Source organism: Panulirus ornatus, chromosome 41 (assembly GCF_036320965.1).
Source record: "Panulirus ornatus isolate Po-2019 chromosome 41, ASM3632096v1, whole genome shotgun sequence".
In the NCBI taxonomy this organism is placed as follows: Eukaryota; Metazoa; Arthropoda; class Malacostraca; order Decapoda; family Palinuridae; genus Panulirus; species Panulirus ornatus.
In genome coordinates, this window is record NC_092264.1 from 11,958,394 (window position 1) to 11,985,451 (window position 27,058).

Genomic DNA, 27,058 nt, shown 5'->3' on the forward strand with positions numbered 1-27,058 from the left:
CTGAGGACATAGATGTACGTTCATCCCTTATATTCATAGCAGATCCCATGTCGTCTCGCATTTTAAATACACCCAAGTGGAGGAAACATATGAAGACACTTCAGCTTCGACGGAGCATCAAATCATATTGCTTCACATTTTCGTCTTAATTTTAGGATACAGAAAAGAGTTAGATCACTTCATCATGTATTTCATTTATTCTTAACACAAAAATCACATGATTGACAAGGATTTCTTTCGTCTTCACTTATATTTCAACAGTGATGTTAATACAATGATATACAGGCAACTGGGGTTGACATAAAGCAAAGAAACATACCGGTATACTGTAACAGGTGATCAGGATAGGTATATCCTCAAATACATCAATTTATCAAAAGACATAACAAGGACTGTGTTCAGGGGGACAGTCTGAACCATCATTATAAACTGTTCTCTACGCAAACTTAGCATTAGCTTAGTGGAATATCAGGATGTGTGAGCTACGTTGTGTCAGGTTTCACTTTACGGACTGAGGAAGAAACTGGAGGAGGAGGAGGAGGAGGAGGGTTCTTGGAGGAGGAGGAAGGTTCTTGGAGGAGGAGGAAGGTTCTTGGAGGAGGAGGGGGGCTCTTGGAGGAGGAGGAGGGTTCTTGTAGGAGGAGGGTTCTTGGAGGAGGAGCGTTCTTTGAGGAGGAGGGATCTTGGAGGAGAAGGGTTCCTGGAGGAGGAGGGTTCTTGGAGGAGGAGGGTTCTCGGAGGAGGAAGGTTCTTGGAGGAGGAGGGATCTTGGAGGATGAGGGCTCTTGGAGGAGGAGGAGGAGGAGGATCCTTGGAGGAGGAAGGTTCTTGGTGGAGGAGGAGGGTTCTTGGAGGAGGAAGAGGAGGGGGGGTTCTTGCTGTGGTAGGTGATCGGTGGACGTGGGTAAGGTTGTGACCCAGCCAGAGTGAGAGTTAGGGAGGGAGCTGGAGTGTCTGGCGGTTGCTTGTATTGTGACCACAACCCACCTCATGACCTGAGTGAGGCGGTACACACACCAACGTGTCTTGAAGGACTGGCGAAAACACTCTTCTCTGAGAGACATTTGTAAGTGGTAGTGTTTCTTGATGCCCATCAACTACATACTACTCCTAATGCTGCTACTACTACTACTACTACTACTACTACTACTACTACTACTACTAATTCTACTACTACTACTGCTACTGCTACATCTGGAAATAATGATAATAATAATAATAGTAATAATGATAATGATAATAACAATGATAATGATAATGATAATAATAATTGATAATAATGATAATAATCATAATAATGATAATTTTTTTTTTCTTTTGCTTTGTCGCTGTCTCCCGCGTTTGCGAGGTAGCGCAAGGAAACAGACGAAAGAAATGGCCCAACCCACCCCCATACACATGTATATACATACGTCCACACACGCAAATATACATACCTACACAGCTTTTCATGGTTTACCCCAGACGCTTCACATGCCTTGATTCAATCCACTGACAGCACGTCAACCCCGGTATACCACATCGCTCCAATTCACTCTATTCCTTGCCCTCCTTTCACCCTCCTGCATGTTCAGGCCCCGATCACACAAAATCTTTTTCACTCCATCTTTCCACCTCCAATTTGGTCTCCCTCTTCTCCTCGTTCCCTCCACTTCCGACACATATATCCTCTTGGTCAATCTTTCCTCACTCATTCTCTCCATGTGCCCAAACCATTTCAAAACACCCTCTTCTGCTCTCTCAACCACGCTCTTTTTATTTCCACACATCTCTCTTACCCTTACGTTACTTACACGATCAAACCACCTCACACCACACATTGTCCTCAAACATCTCATTTCCAGCACATCCATCCTCCTGCGCACAACTCTATCCATAGCCCACGCCTCGCAACCATACAACATTGTTGGAACCACTATTCCTTCAAACATACCCATTTTTGCTTTCCGAGATAATGTTCTCGACTTCCACACATTCTTCAAGGCTCCCAGAATTTTCGCCCCCTCCCCCACCCTATGATCCACTTCCGCTTCCATGGTTCCATCCGCTGCCAGATCCACTCCCAGATATCTAAAACACTTCACTTCCTCCAGTTTTTCTCCATTCAAACTCACCTCCCAATTGACTTGACCCTCAACCCTACTGTACCTAATAACCTTGCTCTTATTCACATTTACTCTTAACTTTCTTCTTTCACACACTTTACCAAACTCAGTCACCAGCTTCTGCAGTTTCTCACATGAATCAGCCACCAGCGCTGTATCATCAGCGAACAACAACAGACTCACTTCCCAAGCTCTCTCATCCCCAACAGACTTCATACTTGCCCCTCTTTCCAAAACTCTTCCATTCACCTCCCTAACAACCCCATCCATAAACAAATTAAACAACCATGGAGACATCACACACACCTGCCGCAAACCTACATTCACTGATAATGATAATAATAATGATAATAATAATAATAATAATAATAATAATAATAATAATAATAATAATAATGATAATAATAATAAACATAACAATGATGATAATAATAATAATAATAATAATAATAATAATAATTATAATAATAATAATAATAATAATAATAATAATAACAACAACAATAATAATGATAATATTAATAATAATAATAATAATAATAATAATAGTAATAATAATGATAATGATAATAATAATAATAATAATGATAATGATAATATTAATGATAATAACAATAATAGTAATAATTATAATAACAATTAATAATAATGATGATAATGATAATACTAATAATAATGATAATAATGATAATAATAATAATGATCACTGAGAACCAGGGGTGTGTGATGTCTCCATGGTTGTTTAATTTGTTTATGGATGGGGTTGTTAGGGAGGTGAATGCAAGAGTTTTGGAAAGAGGGGCAAGTATGAAGTCTGTTGGGGATGAGAGAGCTTGGGAAGTAAGTCAGTTGTTGTTTGCTGATGATACAGCGCTGGTGGCTGATTCATGTGAGAAACTGCAGAAGCTGGTGACTGAGTTTGGTAAAGTGTGTGGAAGAAGAAAGTTAAGAGTAAATGTGAATAAGAGCAAGGTTATTAGGTACAGTAGGGTTGAGGGTCAAGTCAATTGGGAGGTGAGTTTGAATGGAGAAAAACTGGAGGAAGTGAAGTGTTTTAGATATCTGGGAGTGGATCTGGCAGCGCATGGAACCATGGAAGCGGAAGTGGATCATAGGATGGGGGAGGGGGCGAAAATTCTGGGGGCCTTGAAGAATGTGTGGAAGTCGAGAACATTATCTCGGAATGCAAAAATGGGTATGTTTGAAGGAATAGTGGTTCCAACAATGTTGTATGGTTGCGAGGCGTGGGCTATGGATAGAGTTGTGCGCAGGAGGATGGATGTGCTGGAAATGAGATGTTTGAGGACAATGTGTGGTGTGAGGTGGTTTGATCGAGTGAGTAACGTAAGGGTAAGAGAGATGTGTGGAAATAAAAAGAGCGTGGTTGAGAGAGCAGAAGAGGGTGTTTTGAAGTGGTTTGGGCACATGGAGAGAATGAGTGAGGAAAGATTGACCAAGAGGATATATGTGTCGGAGGTGGAGGGAACGAGGAGAAGAGGGAGACCAAATTGGAGGTGGAAAGATGGAGTGAAAAAGATTTTGTGTGATCGGGGCCTGAACATGCAGGAGGGTGAAAGGAGGGCAAGGAATAGAGTGAATTGGAGCGATGTGGTATACCGGGGTTGACGTGCTGCCAGTGGATTGAATCAAAACATGTGAAGCGTCTGGGGTAAACCATGGAAAGCTGTGTAGGTGTGTATATTTGCGTGTGTGGACGTATGTATATACATGTGTATTGGGGGGGGGGGCCATTTCTTTCGTCTGTTTCCTTGCGCTACCTCGCAAACGCGGGAGACAGCGACAAAGTATAATAAATAAATAAATAAAATAATGATAATAATAATAAAAATAATAATAACAATAATGATAATAATGATAATAATAACAATAATAATAATGATAATGACAGTTATAATAATAATAGTAATGATAATAATAACAATTATAATAATGATAATAATAATGATAACAATAATAATGATAATAATAATAATAATGATAATAATAATTATAACGATGATAATGATATTAATAATGATAACATTTTTGTGGCCAGTGTTCTCTGTGTTCTGTCCTCACCAGTGGTTGAGACACGAGAGTCCCTCCTGGTCCAGCAGTCTCCCTGGCTGTGAGTGTAGACAGAAATGTCTGACCTCGTGTGTCTTGACGTGAAAACACACTCACCAACATGGGGTTTTTTTTTTTGAAGAGGCACTTCACCTGCTGGATATATGAATCACACACACACACACACACACGACCCTTCACTAGCCAGTCCTCAAACACCAACACACATTCTGCCTCAGTGCAGTAGGATCGTTGTGTCGTAAGTCCAAGTGAGGCGTGAGGCAGTCACTGTTGACCAGCGTGGAGCCAAGACCTCATATGACCCCAGAGTGTGGGCGTCGCAATTCCCCATCGGGGAATGCTGTTTGATATCCCATGCTCAAAACGGTAGGCGCAACACCTCCCACGTACCAAAAGGGAGCTGTTTGATCTCTCACATCCCAGAGGGTGGGTGTAGCACCTCGCACGTCCCACAGGGGAGCTGTATGATCTCCCACATCCCAGAGGGTGGGTGTATCACCTCCCATGTCCCACAGGGGAGCTGTATGATCTCCCACATCCCAGAGGGCGGGCGCAACACCTTCCACGTACCACAAGGAAGCTGTTTGATCTCTCACATCCCAGAGAGTGGGTGTAGCACCTCCCACGTCCCACAGGGGAGCTGTATGATCTCCCACATCCCAGAGGGCAGGCGTAGCACCTCCCATGTCCCACAGGGGAGCCGTATGATCTCCCACATCTCAGAGAGTGGGCGTAGCACCTCCCACGTCCCAGAGGGGAGCTGTTTGATATCCCATACCCCATACAGCGGGCGTAACACTTCCCACATCCCAAAGGGGATGGCGTAAACCCTTCCATATCCCAGAGGGTGGCCGTAGACCCTTCCATGTCCCAGGGGACGGCCGTAAATCCCTCCATATCCCAAAGGGCAGTCGTATGAACTCAGACATCCCAGATAACCCAGAGCCAATACAGAAGTTCATCTTCCTCTTGAGGCTGGTCGATAAATAGGTAGCTGGATGAAACTGTCATGTGTATGTAAAAGACATGGTACACCTCCAAGCTTAAGAGACGAGTATAGAATTGTCTCCCTTCAATACATAAACCATAGATGATAACTGCACATCCCGGAACAAGTATGAGGAAACACGTTAGATACTTTCCGACAAAGGTTCTTTATTAGTTTATCTCATCATCTCTTTATTCTTAGATTTATTTAAATTACAGAATAATTTGGCACTCAAGGAAAAAATGAATCCTATTATTGGCTGGAGAATTTGTTCTAGGTAAAACTCTATGTCAAGATTCGGTTTGTGTGCTTGGGGGAAATCAGGGTCAGCCTCGACCAACGAAATTGTCATATTAATAGATAAAAGCAGGAGGTGTGGACATGTCTACACCCTTTCGTGGCTCAGGGAGGGTGTCAGGCTGGAGCAGTCACACATGTAATAGATCAGATATGAATAAGGTTCACCGATTTCTTACTTTATTCCATCACTTTCAGACATCATAGAGGATCAGGTACTGTTCAGTGGTGTTCAACGCGATGCACAAGTCAAACAAGCTCAGCCAGATTCCTCGTTCGGTCATTGTTGCGTCCTTCATCTGTACCGTTGACTTAGCCTCACCTCCTGTGAATAAGACTCCTTAAAGCCTCAGAGGGACACAAGCAGGACCCTTGCCATGGTCAGCTGCCAGGATGAGGGTGTGGGTCAAGACGTAACTGAGGAGCAAGAGCGTAGATGCGGGAGGTCAGGTGCGAGCGTGATCGAGGCTCGCAAACTTGTACCTGCAGGGCCAGCGGGTGTCTATGTCGTGAATGGGAATGATCTCTTCGGACGGCTTCTCAGACACCAGCTCCTCACGCACCTGTGCCGGTACATAGAAAGAAGAGTTAGGGGAGGTCCTTGCTTGCGGGATGAGGAGGGAGTATAGTGACTGATGTAGGGATCTGCTGGAAGCTATGGCTGGACGTAGGGTGATACAGGAACCTCCCCAGTACTGTGCACGTACACAGGGCTAGTTAGGGACCTGTTTGTGGCCGTACATAGTGCTAGTTACGGACCTGTGTGTGTGTGTGTGTGTGTGTGTGTGTTGTGGCCATGCACAGTGGTAGTTACGGACCTATGTGTGTGTGTGTGTTGTGTGTGTGTGTGTGTGTGTGTTATGGCCGTGCAGTGTTAGTTAGGGGCCTTGTTTGGGTGTTGTGGTCGTACACAGGGTTAGTTACGGACCTGTTTGGGTGCTGTAACTTCGCTAGGGCTAGTTAGGGACTTGTTTGAGTACACTGGTCGTCCACAGGGCTAGTTAGGGACTTGTTTGAGTGCTGTGGCAGTACACAGGGCTAATCAAGAACCTATTTGGGTACTGCAGTCCAACGCAGAGTTAGCTTGGGACCTACATAGGCTCTCTGGCTGTACACAGGGCTAGTTAATGATGTGTTTGTGTACTGAGGCCATACATAGGGCTGTTTGGGTACTGTAGCCATACACTTAGCTGGTTAGGGACGTGTGTGGGAAGTGCGACTGTACATAGGGCTAATTAGGGACTTATTAGAGTACCTTGGCTGCATATAATAGGACTAGTTTGGCTACAAAAAGGTCTAGTTATGGACCTGTTTGAGTATTAGGGCTGTACACGGGTGAGTAATGAGCCGTGGGTACTTAACGCCGTATTGAGGGACAGTTTGATACCAGTGTGGTACTCTGGTGTATTATACATGGTGTTAGCTAGGGACCCGCCTGGGTACAGTATATACAGATTTAGTACAGTACACAGATCTAGTGAGGTGTCCTGTATTTGGTACTGTAGCGATACAGAGGATAGTTATGTCTTTAGGGCGATACAAAAGGGAAGAAAGGTTCCACCTAAGGTGTTGCAGAGATGTATGGGGTTAGTTTCCATATTGTACTCGTACAGGGAGTTAGTGAGAGATCTGCTGAGTGTACTGGAGCCTAGGATAAGGTATCTGACACCCTGTGGACGTATAGTGTATCAATAAAGATCCTGGTGGAGGTACACTGGTCTACGTATAAGGAGTTTGGGTCCCTTTGAGTGTCATTTGGATTCCCTAGAGCAGTTAGGGGTAGGCTGTGGTACTGTGAGTGTGAATCGGTACTGAGGTGATATAGCCCTATATAGGGATATATAGGGTTCTATGAAGGGTGTATGAACGGCGTTAGATAGGATTCTGCTGAGTTAGAGTGGCCCTAAAAAGTAAGGGTACTGTGGAAGTTGTCTAGAGATGTATGGCTAACATGACGCTAGTTCAGGACCTGCTGGGGTAAACGTCGGTTGAATAATGTTCGTTCATGTCCTGTTGTGATACTGTATCTAGAGGAAAGGTTAGCTATCGTTTAAGTTAGGGTTAAGAACATGGCAGGGACACATAACAGGAGGCCTGATGGTCCATAACGAGGTTATCTGTAGAAAAAAGATAAATATAGTGACAGAAACAGGATAGCAAAGCAGGAGGCACTTCCCCACCCACCTCTCCCTCCGGCTCAACGGCTGGCAGGGAAAAGACAAGGATACGAATTTCATACAGTATGATGGTAAGTTACATCTATGGAAATTTTATAGGAAAGCGTGCGCTACAAAAAGTTCCCCATCAGTTTGATGACATCTGCGGCTGGATCCTGAAAGAAGACAAAGAATAATTAACAATAATATGGTTTCCTTACTGATAAGAAACATCAATGAGGTATTTGTCTATCCTCTTCAGGCAGTCTACCATGAGCTGGTTTTGTTCTCCAATGTTGATATTCTACTTGTCAGTCTTGTCTCTTGGCCAACGACCAATGACGAATAGAATGAAAGGTATGGGTCGCAGGACTGGCCCTTGTGAAGGCACTCTGAACACACAGACTCCGAAATACCCTTCTGTGTTGTAGACTTGGACTATCGTAAATCCTTTGATATAGTACTGAATCCAACTGAATGCGAACACCAACACATCACTGGATCCTAACGAAGCTGTCTCTTCCACCATCACAAACAAGCTCTGTAGGACCCAAGTGATATGTTACTGTTGAAATTCAGGTGTATATTCCACTGTGAAATCAGTCAGACGCTTCCCCACTGAGTGCCATTGAGTTTACTGAGAAACCCAGTACACTGTCCAGGCGCAGATTCAGTCTCGTATACTACAAGTTATGAGTCTACTGACCAATCTTTCGTGTGGCACTTCATCAAAGGCTTTAGAAGAGTCCAGTGTGCAAAGTGTACATAGCATAGGAGGATATTGTGGAATATGTGTGTGTCTGCTGGTGTCTTGGCCCATTATACGTGGATGTGTGTGTCTGCTGGTGTCTGGGCCCATTATACGTGGATGTGTGTGTCTGCTGGTGTCTGGGCCTATCATACGTGGATGTGTGTGTCTGCTGGTGTCTGGGCCTATTATACGTGGATGTGTGTGTCTGCTGGTGTCTGGGCCTATTATACGTGGATGTGTGTGTCTGCTGGTGTCTAGGCCCATTATTCGTGGATGTGTGTGTCTGCTGGTGTCTGGGCCTATTATACGTGGATGTGTGTGTCTGCTGGTGTCTAGGCCCATTATTCGTGGATGTGTGTGTCTGCTGGTGTCTGGGCCCATTATACGTGGATGTGTGTGTCTGCTGGTGTCTGGGCCCATTATACGTGGATGTGTGTGTCTGCTGGTGTCTGGGCCCATTATACGTGGATGTGTGTGTCTGCTGGTGTCTGGGCCCATTATACGTGGATGTGTGTGTCTGCTGGTGTCTGGGCCTATCATACGTGGATGTGTGTGTCTGCTGGTGTCTGGGCCTATTATACGTGGATGTGTGTGTCTGCTGGTGTCTGGGCCCATTATACGTGGATGTGTGTGTCTGCTGGTGTCTGGGCCCATTATACGTGGATGTGTGTGTCTGCTGGTGTCTTGGCCCATTATACGTGGATGTGTGTGTCTGCTGGTGTCTTGGCCCATTATACGTGGATGTGTGTGTCTGCTGGTGTCTTGGCCCATTATACGTGGATGTGTGTGTCTGCTGGTGTCTGGGCCCATTATACGTGGATGTGTGTGTCTGCTGGTGTCTGGGCCCATTATACGTGGATGTGTGTATCTGCTGGTGTCTGGGCCTATTATACGTGGATGTGTGTGTCTGCTGGTGTCTGGGCCCATTATACGTGGATGTGTGTGTCTGCTGGTGTCTGGGCCCATTATACGTGGATGTGTGTGTCTGCTGGTGTCTGGGCCCATTATACGTGGATGTGTGTGTCTGCTGGTGTCTGGGCCTATCATACGTGGATGTGTGTGTCTGCTGGTGTCTGGGCCTATTATACGTGGATGTGTGTGTCTGCTGGTGTCTGGGCCCATTATACGTGGATGTGTGTGTCTGCTGGTGTCTGGGCCCATTATACGTGGATGTGTGTGTCTGCTGGTGTCTGGGCCTATCATACGTGGATGTGTGTGTCTGCTGGTGTCTGGGCCTATTATACGTGGATGTGTGTGTCTGCTGGTGTCTGGGCCCATTATTCGTGGATGTGTGTGTCTGCTGGTGTCTGGGCCCATTATACGTGGATGTGTGTGTCTGCTGGTGTCTGGGCCCATTATACGTGGATGTGTGTGTCTGCTGGTGTCTGGGCCCATTATTCGTGGATGTGTGTGTCTGCTGGTGTCTGGGCCCATTATTCGTGGATGTGTGTGTCTGCTGGTGTCTGGGCCCATCATACGTGGATGTATGTGTCTGCTGGTGTCTGGGCCTATTATACGTGGATGTGTGTGTTTGCTGGTGTCTGGGCCTATTATACGTGGATGTGTGTCTGCTGGTGTCTGGGCCTATTATACGTGGATGTGTGTGTCTGCTGGTGTCTGGGCCTATCATACGTGGATGTGTGTGTCTACAGTGTATGATGTGCAGGTGGAGCAGGAGACCCGTGCACTCGAAAAGAGGACAAAATATCCTTTTCTGAAAGGTCTTGCTCATGAGGGAAGGACTTAAAAACGTAATCAGATTACTTAAAGACGACCTATAATCCTGGACGCCATGTTTATGGTCGATAATTAATCCTTTTCCTCCTAGGAATTTAATCATTTCACCTCAAATTATTGTTTGCAGTGCTTTACCTACAACCGTAATGAGGACAATGGGAGGGAAGTACTAAGGACATATTTCGTCACGGGTTTGTAAATTGGTGGAACGTCAGGTAGCTTTCAGTCATCGGGGTTTATCCCTGACTGCGATGAATTATTGGACATATGGCCGATCGCAAAGGCTAATCGCTGGCTGGCTGGCTCGCTGGCTGGCTGGTTCACTGGCTGGCTGGCTGGCTGGTTCGTTGGTTGGCTGGTTCGCTGGCTGGCTGGCTCGCTGGCTGGCTGGCTCGCTGGCTGGCTGGCTCGCTGGCTGGCTTGCTGGCTGGCTGGCTCGCTGGCTGGCTGGTTCGCTGGCTGGCTGGTTCGCTGGCTGGCTTGCTGGCTGGCTGGCTCGCTGGCTGGCTGGCTCGCTGGCTGGCTGGCTCGCTGGCTGGCTGGCTTGCTGGCTGGCTGGCTCGCTGGCTGGCTGGCTCGCTGGCTCGCTGGCTGGCTGGCTGGCTGGTTCGCTGGCTGGCTGGTTCGCTGGCTGGCTGGCTCGCTGGCTGGCTGGCTCGCTGGCTGGCTGGTTCGCTGGCTGGCTGGTTCGCTGGCTGGCTGGCTGGCTTCGTCAGAACCAGATCATTTGTTCGGCTTTAGTTTGCCTGGGTATCTAAATACTTGGGAACACATTATGTCCATCATTGTCGATGCTCGGGAATACATTTTGCGTTTGTGGCACCTTAAGCAAATGTTCCATAGTAAACACTGAGTCGAAAGACCTCTTACGAAGAGACACCATTATGTGATAATTTGTGTGTTACGGGAGAGAGAGAGTTGTACACTTGTATTGCCCCGTCTCTGAACACTATGAACCATGTCTTTACTCACACACACACACAAGACGAAGCCAGATATTGATTTATCGACCAACCCTGAAGGGATGATGAACACCAGGGTCTGGCCTTGACGTGGACTCTTCGTCTGTGACTGAAACCTTCAACATAAAACGAAGGAGTCATCAGTTTAGAGTCATCAGTCAGCAGTATAGTAAGACTAGTGGGTTTCCTGCTCAGGTCAAGCTGACCTTACACTGGATTTCTCACAGAGCGTTAATCTAGAGTCGTGTGAAACGGTGTATAGGGTTAGATAGGGTCCTGATAAGGTACCGCGAGCATACGCAGGGTGATATACGCAATACCACTAAGGTATTGCGTATATAGGAATGGGTTAGGCTCCTATACTTGAATACTGCTGCCATACGTAGGGTTAGTTAGGGTCCTGCGTAAGTACTGCTGCCATGCATAGAGTTAGTTACTGTCCTCCTAGGGCACTGCATTCATGAGTGAGTGATGTGTTGGGCGACCACAGCTGTACATAGGGTTATCTACAGTCGTTCTGTATATACTAACGTGGTGCATAGGGTTACATAGGGTCCAGTGAGGGTGTCTCTCTGATGTAATATAGCCGTGTGTACGGCTAGCTAAGATCCTGCCAAGGTGCAGTGGACACACACACACACACACAGGTCAGCAAAGTCCATCTGGACCGAAGATAAGATTAGCCAAGGCGTCGACTGGGTCAAAGATACATTGTATAAGTCATGGTGCTGCTAACACATCCACACAAGAAGAGATACAGTTCTGATGGGAAGATGTAGACCTACACAGAGTACGTAGGGTTCTGCTCAGTTATGGCGGCTGTATGTAGGGTTTATAAGAGTCCTGTAGGGCATTATGACATACCTCACGTTGGCTAAGGAATCTACAGTTGATCAGGGCTGTTCATAGAGTTTGTTTGGTCTCTACTGAGGAGCTGTACATAGCACTGCCACCTTCTGGGGGCTGAGGGCTTGTGTGGCCACACGAGGTGAGTGACCTGCTCCCAGAGGTGAGTAAGGATGATGCTACGACACAAAGTTAGTCAACCACCGCTGGAAAAGCGAAGGGAATTCATGTCTCCTCGCTGAGGTAAGCTGAGACCTGCAAATCTGGGTTAATTAGGTTAATTAGGATCATTCTTCCACGACGGCGACGGGGAGGGTAATGTAGCCACATGAAGGCTACACAGGGATTAGAAAATTACTGCGGCAGATGAGGTAATTCAGTCTAACAGAGAGATTAACTGTCGACCGCAGGATAGAAGGAGAACAAACCACTGTAGGTATGGGTCATCTAGGTCGCAGGGGTTAGCCACACTACCGTACAAGATAAGGTAATATCGCGACGCAAAGGTTAGTAGTTTCCTGGAGGCGTGAGGTAAGGTGGACTCACAAGGTTCTCCAACTAATGTTGGGGTGAGGCACAGCGTCTACACAAGGGGGTTGACTGACCACAGCCGGGTGGCTCCGAGGTGCCACAGAGAGGGACCACAGAGGTGAATTGGTTGCCGCAGAGAGAGAGAGAGAGAGAGAGAGAGAGAGAGAGAGAGAGAGAGAGAGAGAGAGAGAGAGAGAGAGAGAGAGAGAGAGAGAGAGATGGCACAGATACAAATGGACCAACCAAATACCACTGAGGGGCAGGGTCGTCCTTCGTAATAGCTCGCCAGTCGCTGTGGGAGGCGAGGTAGCGTAGCCCCAAACAGTGGAGCAGGTAGTGTGGCCATGCAGAAGCGAGTCATGGACGGGGTTAGTGTGGCCACAGATCGGGTGCAGGGAGGTGTATGGGGAGCAGGGCAGGGAAGGAGGGCAGGGCAAGACGCACTTGAGACACAAGGGTGGAACCCAAGCTTACAAACGCCAGGAGGCAGGGATGTGAGGACGGGAACCAATGTTCTACGAAGAACCTCTTCACTTGACTATTATTCTCATGGAAAAATGGTTATGACACGCTTGAAGTTCTTTGAGTAGTTGATATTTACGATAATGGAAGACTTGGTGATTAGACCTTTTTTTTCCTAGAATTACATGGCCATAAAGGGCTCTGATCTCAGGTCTTTGGTCGCTGAGAGTGGTTTGAGCGATGGGTCCAGGAGGGTGTGTGACCAGAGGTAACGTGGTGACATGTGGCGCCTCTCCAGTGGTTCAGGTCCTGTGCTGTGGCTCGTAGTGTTTGCCTGTCTCTCTTGTGGTGTGTGATCGGTGGTGTAACTCGCGATGATTTGTGATGAATCTCTTGTGACGATTGTCCTCTGGCGTCTTGCTGTGCACGAACACACACACACACACACACACACACACACACACACACACACACACATACACACACTGAATTGAACCGAAAGCGATAAAGAACCGCCTTCTTCAATCTTAGATGCCACCCTCCCAGACGTACAACAACTTGAAACCACACTCCCTAGACAAACACGAGTCATGCTTTCTCCTCTGCACTTAGTACATCACCCATCCCTGCATGACTATAATAACCGACTTAACACATCCCGAAAACCTTTATACCCATGATACACCTACCACAGCGAAGACACTCACCACTTAGTGATGTGGGTCGTATGACGCGTTTTGGTAGGGCTTAAATTGTGATGATCACCTTTGGATAAAGGTCCTGTCATTGTGTTGCGGTGTGTGTGTGTGTGTTCTATGGTACGTGTTGTTTGATATGCCATCTGATGTGTTTCTAGAGAGGCGTGTCTTCGGGCATGTGTTTGTGTGTGTGTGTGTGTTCCATAGTGTACGTTTTCTGTGTTGTATGGCGAGCATCTCTGTAGATATGCCAATTGGTTCCTTTTTTTCATTGCGCTTGACTTCTGGTTGTGTATTCTGGTGGGATGGACGATCGTGTGTGTGTCATGTGATCAGTGTTCTCAGGCGAGTGTCATGTGGTGTGTTTCATGGTGAGCTGTGTTGCTGGGGGTTTTGTGAGGCGTGTGTTGCGATGTGTGTTGTGTGGTGTGTGTTTTTTAGTGAGTGTATTATGTGGTGCATGACTTTGGGTGCCTTTTCGATACATATGTGGTGTTATGTGCCATGTGGTGTGACTTTGGGTGCCTTCTTGATACATATGTGGTGTTATGTATCATGTGGTGTGACTTTGGGTGCCTTTTCGATACATATGTGGTGTTATGTATCATGTGGTGCATGACTTTGGGTGCCTTTTCGATACATATGTGGTGTTATGTGTCATGTGGTGTGACTTTGGGTACCTTTTCGATACATATGTGGTGTTATGTGTCATGTGGTGCGACTTTGGGTGCCTTTTCGACACATATGTGTTGTTATGTATCATGTGTTGCATGACTTTCGGTGCCTTTTCGATATATATGTGGTGTTATGTGTCATGTGGTGTGACTTTGGGTGCCTTTTCGATACATATGTGGTGTTATGTGACATGTGGTGTGACTTTGGGTGCCTTTTCAATACATATGTTGTGTTATGTATCATGTGGTGCATGACTTTGGGTGCCTATTCGATACATATGTGGTGTTATGTATCATGTGGTGTGACTTTGGGTGCCTTTTCGATACATATGTGGTGTTATGTGTCATGTGGTGTGACTTTGGGTGCCTTTTCGATACATATGTGGTGTTATGTGTCATGTTGTGTGACTTTCGGTGCCTTTTCGATACAAATGTGGTGTTATGTGTCATGTTGTGTGACTTTAGGTGCCTTATCGATATATATGTGGTGTTATGTATCATGTGGTATGACTTTGGGTGCCTTTTCGATGCATATGTTGTGTTATGTGTCATGTGGTGCGACTTGGGTGCCTTTTCGATACAAATGTGGTGTTATGTGTCATGTGGTGTGACTTTAGGTGCCTTTTCGATACGTATATGATGTTATGTGTTATGTGGTGTGACTTTGGGTCCCTTTTCGATACATATGTGGTGTTATGTGTTATGTGGTGTGACTTTGGGTACCTTTTCGATACATATGTGGTGTTATGTATCATGTGGTGTGACTTTGGGTGCCTTTTCGATACATATGTTGTGTTATGTATCATGTGGTGCATGACTTTGGGTGCCTTTTCGATACGTATGTGGTGTTATATGCCATGTGGTGAGGTATATGTCTTTGAATATCCCTTGTGATTGACGTAGGCGCCTTTATTTCAGTGCATGTGTTGTGATGTGTTTCTCTGTCGTCTGTTGGAGGGGAGGTTCATGTGTCTTATAAGAAGTGTCATGTGGTGTATGTATTGCGTTGTATGTCTCCTAGTGGTGGGGTTTGTTCTGCCAACCGTATGTTATGGTGCGTATCTTGTGTTGTGTCTGTTATGGTGCATGTATTGTGGTGCTTGCTTTATGGTGTATTGTCTGTTGCATGTGTGTGTGTGTGTGTCTCCTGGTGCTTGTCTCTAACTGGATGTCTTATGTTACACGTCTTCTGTATGTGTGTGTTTGTGTGTGTGTGTGTGTGTGTGTGTGTGTGTGTGTGTGTGTGTGTGTGTGGCGTGGTTTATGGCGCGTGCACCAGCTAGCTTCGTGTCATGTCAGTGCAAGTCTTCTCTCTCTCTCTCTCTCTCTCTCTCTCTCTCTCTCTCTCTCTCTCTCTCTCTCTGAGTTCAAAGAGCACCCTCCTGTGTGGAGAGACATCTCCATTTTCTTTTACCCCCTTTTCCAAGGCACACGTCGCAGTATTTTCATCTAAAGTGTCCAGAAGTGTATCCACACCTGCGCTATACAGCTTTCACGAACGTCTTCCCGTTACCTCGCTGTCTCCTTGTATATTACCGGATGTTAACTCTGCTGGTGACCCCTGGCAACTTGCGGGGCTCTATTAACATTATCTCAACCTCCAGTCCTGGTCACAGCAGCATCTGGCCTGTATATTGAGGCTATTGCCGTAGTAACCTCGGGATAAGGAGGCTTTGGGGAGCTGTGGAAGTTATGAATGCGTCGGTGGTACGAGGGAAGGAGTTGGCCTGGTTAAGCTATGGCGAGAGGAGGAAGGTGAGTTACGATAGTCTTATGATTATTTCTTCTTCTTTTTTTTTCTCATGGTATGAGATGGTCTCATTAAGTATCTCTGGCTCATTGTGTCTCACGAGGCTCTGGGCCGATGCCTTTTTGAGCCACAGGAACGAATGAGTTGTTGAAGTGGCCCTAGACCTCGCATTGTGTTGCTGACGAGGTGAGTGCCTTCCTTGTTCATCAAACACACACTTGTATAAACACTTTGAATACCCTTATCCCTCAGTATGTTTAGTCCTCTTTCACTTCTTTCATAGTATCGAAGTAACTCCCTCGTCCTCACACTCTATAAGTGGCGTTTTCAACCCTTCACATGACGTACATGGCTCCTCTTTATCCCTTTTTAACCTGTAGGTCGTGCCATAGTAGACCGATCAGATGTAGAAGCTGACCCCATCTGTCAGTAAGGGTAATGCATTATCCTGTATAGTAAACATTCCTTCAGGAATCCGTCGAAATCCATCCAACTTGTCTTTTCGTTTTTACCTTTCGATGAGTGAGACTTGCTCTTATCAATACTAAAAATCATTTACATCTTAATAATATGTCTAATGTCAATTTACGGATGTAAACGAACGTTTTTAGTTATAGCTTTCCTTCGCAGCATAGTTGAATCTGCATATTTTGATAGATTACAACGTCAACCATCATTTATATCATTAACATATATATCAGAAACAGAACTGGTCCAAAGACTGATCCTTGAGCTACGCCACTTAATACGTCTAACCATCCTGGGATTTGCCTTTTAGTCATGAGTCTTGTTTACGTCCAGTGTCACTCAGATTTCCAACAGGATCACAATCTATATCATGTGACTTGATGTTCGCTAGTAATATTTCACGCAGGAACTTATGGAGCATTTTCTTTCTAATCTGTGGAAGGTCAGAAATGAAGAAAGTCACCGAAACACCAAGCTATGAGTCGTTGGTTGAGAGGCAACCCTCTACACGATTAAAAGTCTTACCTAAAAGGATGTCAACCATGGATGTCAAACTAAGTTGGTGATGATATCTGGGTGGGGATTTGGTGTTCGTGTGGCACTCTTCCTGTAGTTCGTGACTGAGTGAGTAGAGAGGTCAAACCCTTAACTTGACTTTTTTTTTAACTATTTTCACCGTCCTCTGATTAGATTTGTCAGGCCCTTACCACTTCCGTTGCTGGTATTCCAATTAACGTTGATGATTTTTTTTTTTTTTTTTTTTTTTTTTTTTATACTTTGTCGCTGTCTCCCGCGTTTGCGAGGTAGCGCAAGGAAACAGACGAAAGAAATGGCCCAACCCCCCCCATACACATGTACATACACACGTCCACACACACAAATATACATACCTACACAGCTTTCCATGGTTTACCCCGGACGCTTCACATGCCTTGATTCAATCCACTGACAGCACGTCAACCCCTGTATACCACATCGCTCCAATTCACTCTATTCCTTGCCCTCCTTTCACCCTCCTGCATGTTCAGGCCCCGATCACACAAAATCTTTTTCACTCCATCTTTCCACCTCCAATTTGGTCTCCCTCTTCTCCTCGTTCCCTCCACCTCCGACACATATATCCTCTTGGTCAATCTTTCCTCACTCATTCTCTCCATGTGCCCAAACCATTTTAAAACACCCTCTTCTGCTCTCTCAACCACGCTCTTTTTATTTCCACACATCTCTCTTACCCTTACGTTACTTACTCGATCAAACCACCTCACACCACACATTGTCCTCAAACATCTCATTTCCAGCACATCCATCCTCCTGCGCACAACTCTATCCATAGCCCACGCCTCGCAACCATACAACATTGTTGGAACTACTATTCCTTCAAACATACCCATTTTTGCTTTCCGGGATAATGTTCTCGACTTCCACACATTTTTCAAGGCTCCCAAAATTTTCGCCCCCTCCCCCACCCTATGATCCACTTCCGCTTCCATGGTTCCATCCGCTGACAGATCCACTCCCAGATATCTAAAACACTTCACTTCCTCCAGTTTTTCACCATTCAAACTCACCTCCCAATTGACTTGACCCTCAACCCTACTGTACCTAATAACCTTGCTCTTATTCACATTTACTCTTAACTTTCTTCTTCCACACACTTTACCAAACTCCGTCACCAGCTTCTGCAGTTTCTCACATGAATCCGCCACCAGCGCTGTATCATCAGCGAACAACAACTGACTCACTTCCCAAGCTCTCTCATCCCCAACAGACTTCATACTTGCCCCTCTTTCCAAGACTCTTGCATTTACCTCCCTAACAACCCCATCCATAAACAAATTAAACAACCATGGAGACATCACACACCCCTGCCGCAAACCTACATTCACTGAGAACCAATCACTTTCCTCTCTTCCTACACGTACACATGCCTTACATCCTCGATAAAAACTTTTCACTGCTTCTAACAACTTGCCTCCCACACCATATATTCTTAATACCTTCCACAGAGCATCTCTATCAACTCTATCATATGCCTTCTCCAGATCCATAAATGCTACATACAAATCCATTTGCTTTTCTAAGTATTTCTCACATACATTCTTCAAAGCAAACACCTGATCCACACATCCTCTACAACTTCTGAAACCACACTGCTCTTCCCCAATCTGATGCTCTGTACATGCCTTCACCCTCTCAATCAATACCCTCCCATATAATTTACCAGGAATACTCAACAAACTTATACCTCTGTAATTTGAGCACTCACTCTTATCCCCTTTGCCTTTGTACAATGGCACTATGCACGCATTCCGCCAATCCTCAGGCACCTCACCATGAGTCATACATACATTAAATAACCTTACCAACCAGTCAACAATACAGTCACCCCCTTTTTTAATAAATTCCACAGCAATACCATCCAAACCTGCTGCCTTGCCGGCTTTCATCTTCCGCAAAGCTTTTACTACCTCTTCTCTGTTTACCAAATCATTTTCCCTAACCCTCTCACTTTGCACACCACCTCGACCCAAACACCCTATATCTGCCACTCTGTCATCAGACACATTCAACAAACCTTCAAAATACTCATTCCATCTCCTTCTCACATCACCACTACTTGTTATCACCTCCCCATTTTCGCCCTTCACTGAAGTTGATGATATATATATATATATATATACAGATATATATATATCTGGGGATAGGGGAGAAAGAATACTTCCCACGTATTCCCTGCGTGTCGTAGAAGGCGACTAAAAGGGAAGGGAGCGGGGGGCTGGAAATCCTCCCCTCTCGTTTTTTTTTTTTTTTTTTTTAATTTTCCAAAAGAAGGAACAGAGAAGAGGGCCAGGTGAGGATATTCCCTCAAAGGCCCAGTCCTCTGTTCTTAACGCTACCTCGCTATCGCGGGAAATGGCGAATAGTATGAAAGAAAAAAAAAAAAAATATATATATACATATATATATATATATATATATATATATATATATATATATATATATATATATATATATATATATATATATATATATATATATATATATATATATATATATATATATATATATATATATATATATTCTTTTCTTCTAAACTATTCGCCATTTCCCGCGTTAGCGAGGTAGCGCTAAGAACAGAGGACTGGGCCTTTTTTGGAATATCCTCAACTGGCCCCCTCTGTTCCTTCTTTTGGAAAATTTAAAAAAAAAAAACGAGAGGGGAGGATTTCCAGCCCCAAGCTCCCTTCCCTTTTAGTCGCCTTCTACGACACGCAGGGAATACGTGGGAAGTATTCTTAATCCCCTATCCCCAGGGATAATATATATATATATATATATATATATATATATATATATATTCCTGGTGTATGTTAGTATTTGCTGTAAAATGATAATAATAATTGAATCTGGATCACGAGATGATACAGTTGATGTGGTATGGGGGATGTTTAGGAGAGTACCAACCACTACAACACACATCTCATGTCATGTTGGTACCGAGAAAATACACAAGGAAAGGTTGACTGAAGAACCATCAACGTTATAATCGTCATCTTGTTTATGAGCTTAGAACCAACACTAACAACACTTTGCTTTGAGGAGCAACTCCCCAAAGATCGGGGACCAGGAACCCTTGTCTTCGTGAGGCGTCCTCGCCTGATAATCTTGGCCAGTTAACTTGTGTTAGAAGGAGGTTCTTAACTTCATACACTTTTTGCCAGTCGTCTGATATGCTTGAACACTACGACCTACATCTGGACTATATGAGTATTGTCCAATTTTTGTAGGCTATTCAGTGAGTCTGCTCATGCATGTTGATTACAATACTCAGCCTCCAGTAGAGAAGGGCCATCTCCCTTTCTAATTCTCAGTCGCTTATTAGAATATTTTATAAAGTACTTGTAATAGGACACAAAACTTCAGAGTTAGACACTCTAAGAGGAAGATATGATGCAGCTGATATCTCTTGATATTGGCCAGATATCGAGTATAGAGATTTTTTCTACAAATATGGAGTTCTTGTGTCCACGGAGGGGAACATTCTCCAACATACTGACATACACACTCAAGTTATGCCATCAACAGTAGATGAAATGAAGTAAAGAAAACGGCAGGTCTCGTTAACTCTTATACAAAACAATGAAAGTAGCTGAAGATCATATTAATTAAAGTTTTAAATTCATTAATTATTCTTTTTCAGTAAGTCATTAGTACTAGAAAGCTACAAACATACTTGGAACTTTGTCATTTTAACAACGATTATTAGAAAAAGAAGTAGTAGTAACATTAATAATTCTCTGTCCGCAGAGTATCACCCACTTAGCTGAAAACCATCATTAGTGGAGGAAAGACTAAAATCATTCAGGTCATTACCGCTTCAGAAATTGGCAGAATGGCTGTCGACAATATCTTTCATACCTTATAAATCTGTTTGATTTCCTACATGATATAATCAAGATAAACAAGTTAGGCAGTTGATGGTTTATACTTCGATTCTCAAAAAGCATTGGATAAAGTCTTACATCAAACATTAGCAGTAAAAGTGAAGTCCATGGCAGAAATAATGTTGTACTTTATAGTGAAGAATACTACTTGGGTGTACATAGTGTTGTGCTAATACAGAAGCCTCAGAATGGTTAGGCGTGTCAAGTGATGTGCCACAAGGATCAGTCTTGGGGACCACATCTCTTTCAGATACAATATCACTAGCATTAACAACAGTCTATGCTTTAAACAGAGAATCTCAAAGAAGTCGTTAAGCCAGTATGTAAAACAGCTGCAACAATGATCGAACGTCTGCAATGGCAAGCTAACACAAGGAAAGAGACACATTTGGCTCACATGTGGCAAATGACAATAATTTCTGCTGAACGGTAGTAGCTAAATGAGGAGAATGACATGTACTGATGTGCTCAGCACATAAGAGACTTCTATTCCTTTTTTTTTTGGCTTCACTTACTCCCATAGTTATACAGACACCAGAGGTAGAATGGGTAATTTCGGTTCTTTAGTTCAAAAAGTTTGAATACAGCCATCTTGATACTTAAGATAGCTGTTGTATTATAAGATGATATCGAATTACATCTTATTCTATATAAACAGACTGAAGTATTAAGTCTGAAAGCCTTTTAGGTCAGTTCGTACGTACTTAATAGTATCGAAACTGATATTCTAAACCCTGCACTTTTACCATAATATTCTATCCTTTCTAGCTTGTCTTATGACATTCTTTGTCATTTTCATTACGTCAGCGATGTATATAAGACATAATAGATTGGAGTGTAGTAGTATAGGTTCGTTGGGTGTGATGATGGAGGTGGTATTATTCGTTACTATGGTCCTCTCTCATCTCGTCTCCTGGCACTGGCCCTCACTGCTTACCCAGAGCAGTCTCGTATGGCCGTGATAATCTGCTTGTGTGAGGTACCGGCCACACGCAAGGAAAGTGCATTAGCTCGTGGGCTAATCTAGGTACCTGAGAGTGAGGTGCTGAAGATCTCTGTACATGAAGGAGAATACCCAACCTCAGTATATTGTGCATGTAGTTAGTAAGAAGATATTTGTATGTAATGTATATAATTTATATGATATTTTTATATAATGTATATAGTGTTTGAAATGTATATGATATTTATATATTATGTATATAATGCATATGCTATTTGTAAATAATGTATATGATACATATGATATTGGTATATAATGTATATGATATTTGTATATAATGGTTAACATCAAATTGTGTTATGACCACAACAACCTCCCTCTACATTCACCACAACCTGACTCATCTTGTGTTATACCTACTACAACCTTCCTCTACATTCACCATCAACTGACACCTCTTGCGTTATGACTGCTACAACACTCCTTAAATGCACCAAAACTACTACGTTTCTTGCACTATAACACTCACAACTTCCCTCTACACGTTATCATCACCACTACACTATAGCTTTATATCTGCCACACCTTCCCTCTACAAGTTATCATCACCACCACACTATAGCTTTATATCTGCCACACCTTCCCTCTACAAGTTATCATCACCACTACACTATAGCTTTATATCTGCCACACCTTCCCTCTACAAGCACCACTACACCTCTGGCGTTGTAAATACCACACATTTCCCATTACATACAACACACCACCACATATCCCATTACATACGACACACCACCACACATCCTACGTTCAAACTGCTAGAGCTTCCCTCAACATCATAGCCACCAGAACACACGAGCCGGGTGATTATGACTACGAGAGTGTTAAGGTCGAGGCGCATAGACCACAGATGAAGAGGAAGTAGAGGCAATTTAGTGTACCAGTTGCTACTACATTCCTCCCCTGACAGTGAGGTAACTGTGCGTGAAGGAGGAGGATGTATATGTCAGGTGGAGGGAGCTGAGCCAGGGACGATGATGCTGGAGTCAACTGGATGATGTGGAGATCTCGTGAGACCTAGAGGACTCTGGAGGAATGATCGTACTGGATGGACACCATGAACTTAATTGAATCCTATTAGAGAGTGTGGAATACCCACTAGGACTCATACCGTTTATATATAGTGGAATAAGTGATGTCTTCGTCAGCTGGACGATAATAAAGGTCTGAAATCACCCACAAAATTCTTATGATCCAAAGTCTATTGAGTACATTAGTACTGTAGTGAATTTTCCCATGTTTCAGTCCATCAGTGTTTGATCCAGGAAGACTGGATGAAAATAATGGTCTTTCAAGAGACATTGATCAAGAATAAAGCAAAATGCTACCAGTGTTATATCATTATGTTCAGTAACTCAGAGGTAGAAAATGAGACAAAAATAAAAGGTCTTTGCTGAGTGCAACGTCTTTGGAGAAGTGTAGCGAAATGCATAATACGAGAATCACACCAAAACAGCTGAAAATGTTATAAAAAGGCCTCGCCCTCTGACCTGGGGACACCATGTTATACATCTCACACGTCAATTGAATATGCCAAGACTCCCAATGCCTGAACACCTCTGACAATAACAGGTATTGGAGATGTTGTGGAACACCAATTTAGGTATCACCCTTGGTCGCTGTGTCAGACTGTACAGCAGGACTGTGATATGACACCCGTACAATATGATCGGAGCGATCAAGGCTCACCTGGAAGGAGATACATTTCCAATAGCATGTTCTGAGCTCGATATCCACGCATCACAGAGAGGAAAACCCGGGAAAGATGATGCCACACCAGCTACATTCAGGCTCGCTGATCCAGCCAGTCTATTAAAGAAGTTACTTTAGCAAGTTTAGTCCGTCAGTAATATAACTATCTTAACAAGATGCCCATTAGAAAGGGCGCGGGATATACATCTTGCCTTCCACAAAGATTTAGCCTTAGATCTGTAGCGAGTGTTTGACTACACTGAAACTTTTCTTCTTGTAAAAACTGGTAAATTCATAGCCCATAGCATGAAAGTATATCTGTTGAAGTTGTCTATTCAGTTTTTCAGAGAGCATATGATAAAGTTCCTCATCAAAGGTTTAGTGATAAAAGTATAGATGGTATGGACGGGGTTGCACTTTGATGGCCAGGAAATTAACTGGAGGTAAACAAAGAGTTGTGATTGATGGTGTACCACAGGGTTCAGTCTTGGGACCGGTTCTCTTTGTCATACGTATCAATGATGTTTATAATGGGTTACATTGTAAGTTATCCAAATTCGCTGGCGGTGCTAAGTTGGGAAAGAGATCTACAACAGAGACAGAACGTCTACACCTTCAAACTGATATAGACAAACTGATGGTCTGGGCTAAAATGTGGCAAATGAATTTCAATATCGACACGTGCAAAGTTTGACATATCGGTAGTGAAAATTAAAAGTTAAGCTACAGTTTCAATTCTGCTAAGCTATGAAAGGTAAATGAGGCAAAGGACTTGAGTGAAATAATCTCTGAAGACCTCAAGCTAAGTAAGCAGTGAACAGAAGCACTGAAATAAAAGGACGAAATAGAAATCATTGAATCAACGGACAGGACTTTCGAATGTAAGTTTTCGGTAAACTGATCCTTACTCTTCACAACTCACTAGTGCATCCCCATCTTGAACACTGAGACTAATTTTGGTCATCCTACTTGAGAAATAATGTAGAGCGAATGAAGAGAATGTAGAGGCGAGCTGCCAAGATGGTTCCCAGCATGGAAAACAAATGCTATGAGAGCCGACTAAACGAACTGAATCTATTTGGCTTCGAAAATAGTAGGTTAAGAGGTGATGTAATACAAGTATGTCAAAATCGGTTGAAGTTTCAATAATATCTATGTACGAAGCTGCGTAAGGATGGATTCGTTTGATTTCACTGGTAGTAATGAAAAGGCAAACATTTGACCTCGAATGAGGCAAGGTATTACTTTTTTTCAACAGGATCGTTAGCTTATAAAATGATACATCAACTAAAGTAGCTGAAACATTACAATAGGTACTTAAGCTTATGTTTGGTACATATTTCCCTGAAATCCTCAACTGACATTACTCAGGTCTTCTTAGCTGTACGATCTGAATATAGGTCTTCCTCTTTGGATAAAAACTGTCCTTCATGTGGTTCCACGTGACCAATAACCACAAAACGTTTAAACTTATAACACAGACCATGATAACTTGTAACATAGACCTTGATATCTTTTCTTTTCTTTTCTTTTTTCTCTTTGCTTTCTACTCATTTCGACACAATGGTGCCCAGGTGGACGAAACCTTTGGCACTTATCAAAACACAGACGGAGTGTATTCTGTAGCATCTGGTGCTAAGTTTTTGTTCCTCACAATCACAAACATCTTTGTTAGGACCCAGTGGTCTGTTGCTATTTGAACTCAGTGGTATTCAGTGTATGTGATGGACGACAATTCAAATTTTGATCGTCAGTTTCATGAAAGATGTGAAGAATAGGCAACTCCACCATCACTTCTTCAGTTTGTGAATACGATCGATCATGGCGTAGGCATCATAACCCAGCTAAGTAGGGTCTGGTGCTTCCAGACCAGACGTAGATATGATCCAGCTACTTCATCATAAACAGCTATGCCAGATACAAGTAAGATCCAGAACCTTCCAGGGACTCAGAAGATCATGAAATCCTATTCTTTGTCTAAGTAGGACTGTGTGTGTTTGCTAAGGACAGAAGAAGACGTATATAGGGAAGTAGTCCATGACAGTGGCAACAGTACTTCACAACAGAGACCTTCAGAAACTTAAGGACATCTTGGGGAAGCATTGGTCAACTACTATACTAAAGTGGTCAGTAAACAACCTTGGCCATAACTCTTTTGCAATATCAGCGACGATATTCCTTTGTCTTTTCATGGAACCAGCATTTCCATGTTCCAGCACGTCAGCCCGAGAACGAAGAACCTGTCTATATTAAAGACAACATTAAGACATTTCCCTGGTCTCTCAGACACTTATACCAACATCCGTCCACCTTACTTTTCGATGATGAAGACTCTTATTCCTTCCTCCTTTAGCCAAAAGTCCCAAATCTATCTTTACGAGGGTGTGGCTTAATGAGGTTTTCCACTTAACACACTTAGAGTATTGAATGGTTTGCAAAGTTGAACCTCACAGACATGGATAATTTGCCATCCATCAGAGGTTTGGAGCGAGTAAAAGTGTATGATCATAGCCTCATTAAGAAGGTTAATTGACGTCAACATCCTTCAAGCTGAGCAACTCTGTCATTTCTGAAGGTCCCTCGCTAACTACTGGAGATTACGTTCCTGGAAAGTCCGTGGTGAGCAAATGCCTTAATTCACTGCCCTCGCTGACAGCCATCTTAGAATTCTACGTGGGCGACTATTAATATTTTCTCAGAAATACGATCCTGTGGAAAAAAAGATTCCTGCAAACATGGTGCTTGTGTGAACACCTGAGTGATAGCTAGGTTCAGGTACCAGATACACTACGTATAATGCCAAGGAGGTTGGTGGAAGTAGTGAAGAAAAATAAACGCGGAAAAGAAAATTTTAGGTGGCAAGGGTAGACTATTCAAATTCAAGTTTATGAAATTAAATCTCGCTCATTACAATTCAATATTCCCTCTCAGAGCTAACAAGATGTTTCCCGGAGTGAGGAAGATTTCCCGTGAGAGCCGGTTAAGCGACGTAATCTTAATCAAGCATAGGAAAGAGAGGATTAAGAAATGATATGATACACATCATCAGAATCATGTGGGAGAGGCTTAGAATTCTTATCCCAGTAGGTGTTTACGAACAGATCAGTCCTATCTCGATCGTAGAAGGAATACACCCGAGTCTTTAAGAGCTGAAGCGAATGTTATAAACCTAAGTTTGTTAGTAAAGATATTAAGAAGATGTACACGCTTCTCTGCTCGTCTGTGGAAGAAGGTATTGAGAGAGAGAGAGAGAGAGAGAGAGAGAGAGAGAGAGAGAGAGAGAGAGAGAGAGAGAGAGAGAGAGAGAGAGAGAGAGAGAGAGAGAGAGAGATGGGGTGTTTCATCATGCTTCATATGACCATATAAAGACATGCGTGCTGTCACAGTACCAAACTACCTCCCTAA

General features: G+C 43.8%; 1 protein-coding gene across 3 annotated transcripts in view; it reads right to left on the bottom strand.

The window, feature by feature from the left end:
• Positions 1–174: 174 nt before the first annotated feature.
• Positions 175–27,058, bottom strand: part of LOC139761680 (dipeptidase 1-like) — a 317,903-nt gene continuing 291,019 nt past the window's right edge. For 2 of the 3 annotated variants that reach the window (XM_071686010.1, XM_071686011.1), the window contains one exon: positions 4,456–6,041. In XM_071686010.1, the coding sequence (XP_071542111.1) occupies positions 5,925–6,041 (117 nt within the window). In that variant the 3' untranslated portion in view covers positions 4,456–5,924. Of the gene's footprint in view, positions 1,195–4,455; positions 6,042–27,058 lie in introns of those variants that run through there. The other variant, XR_011715590.1, reaches the window with a different exon arrangement.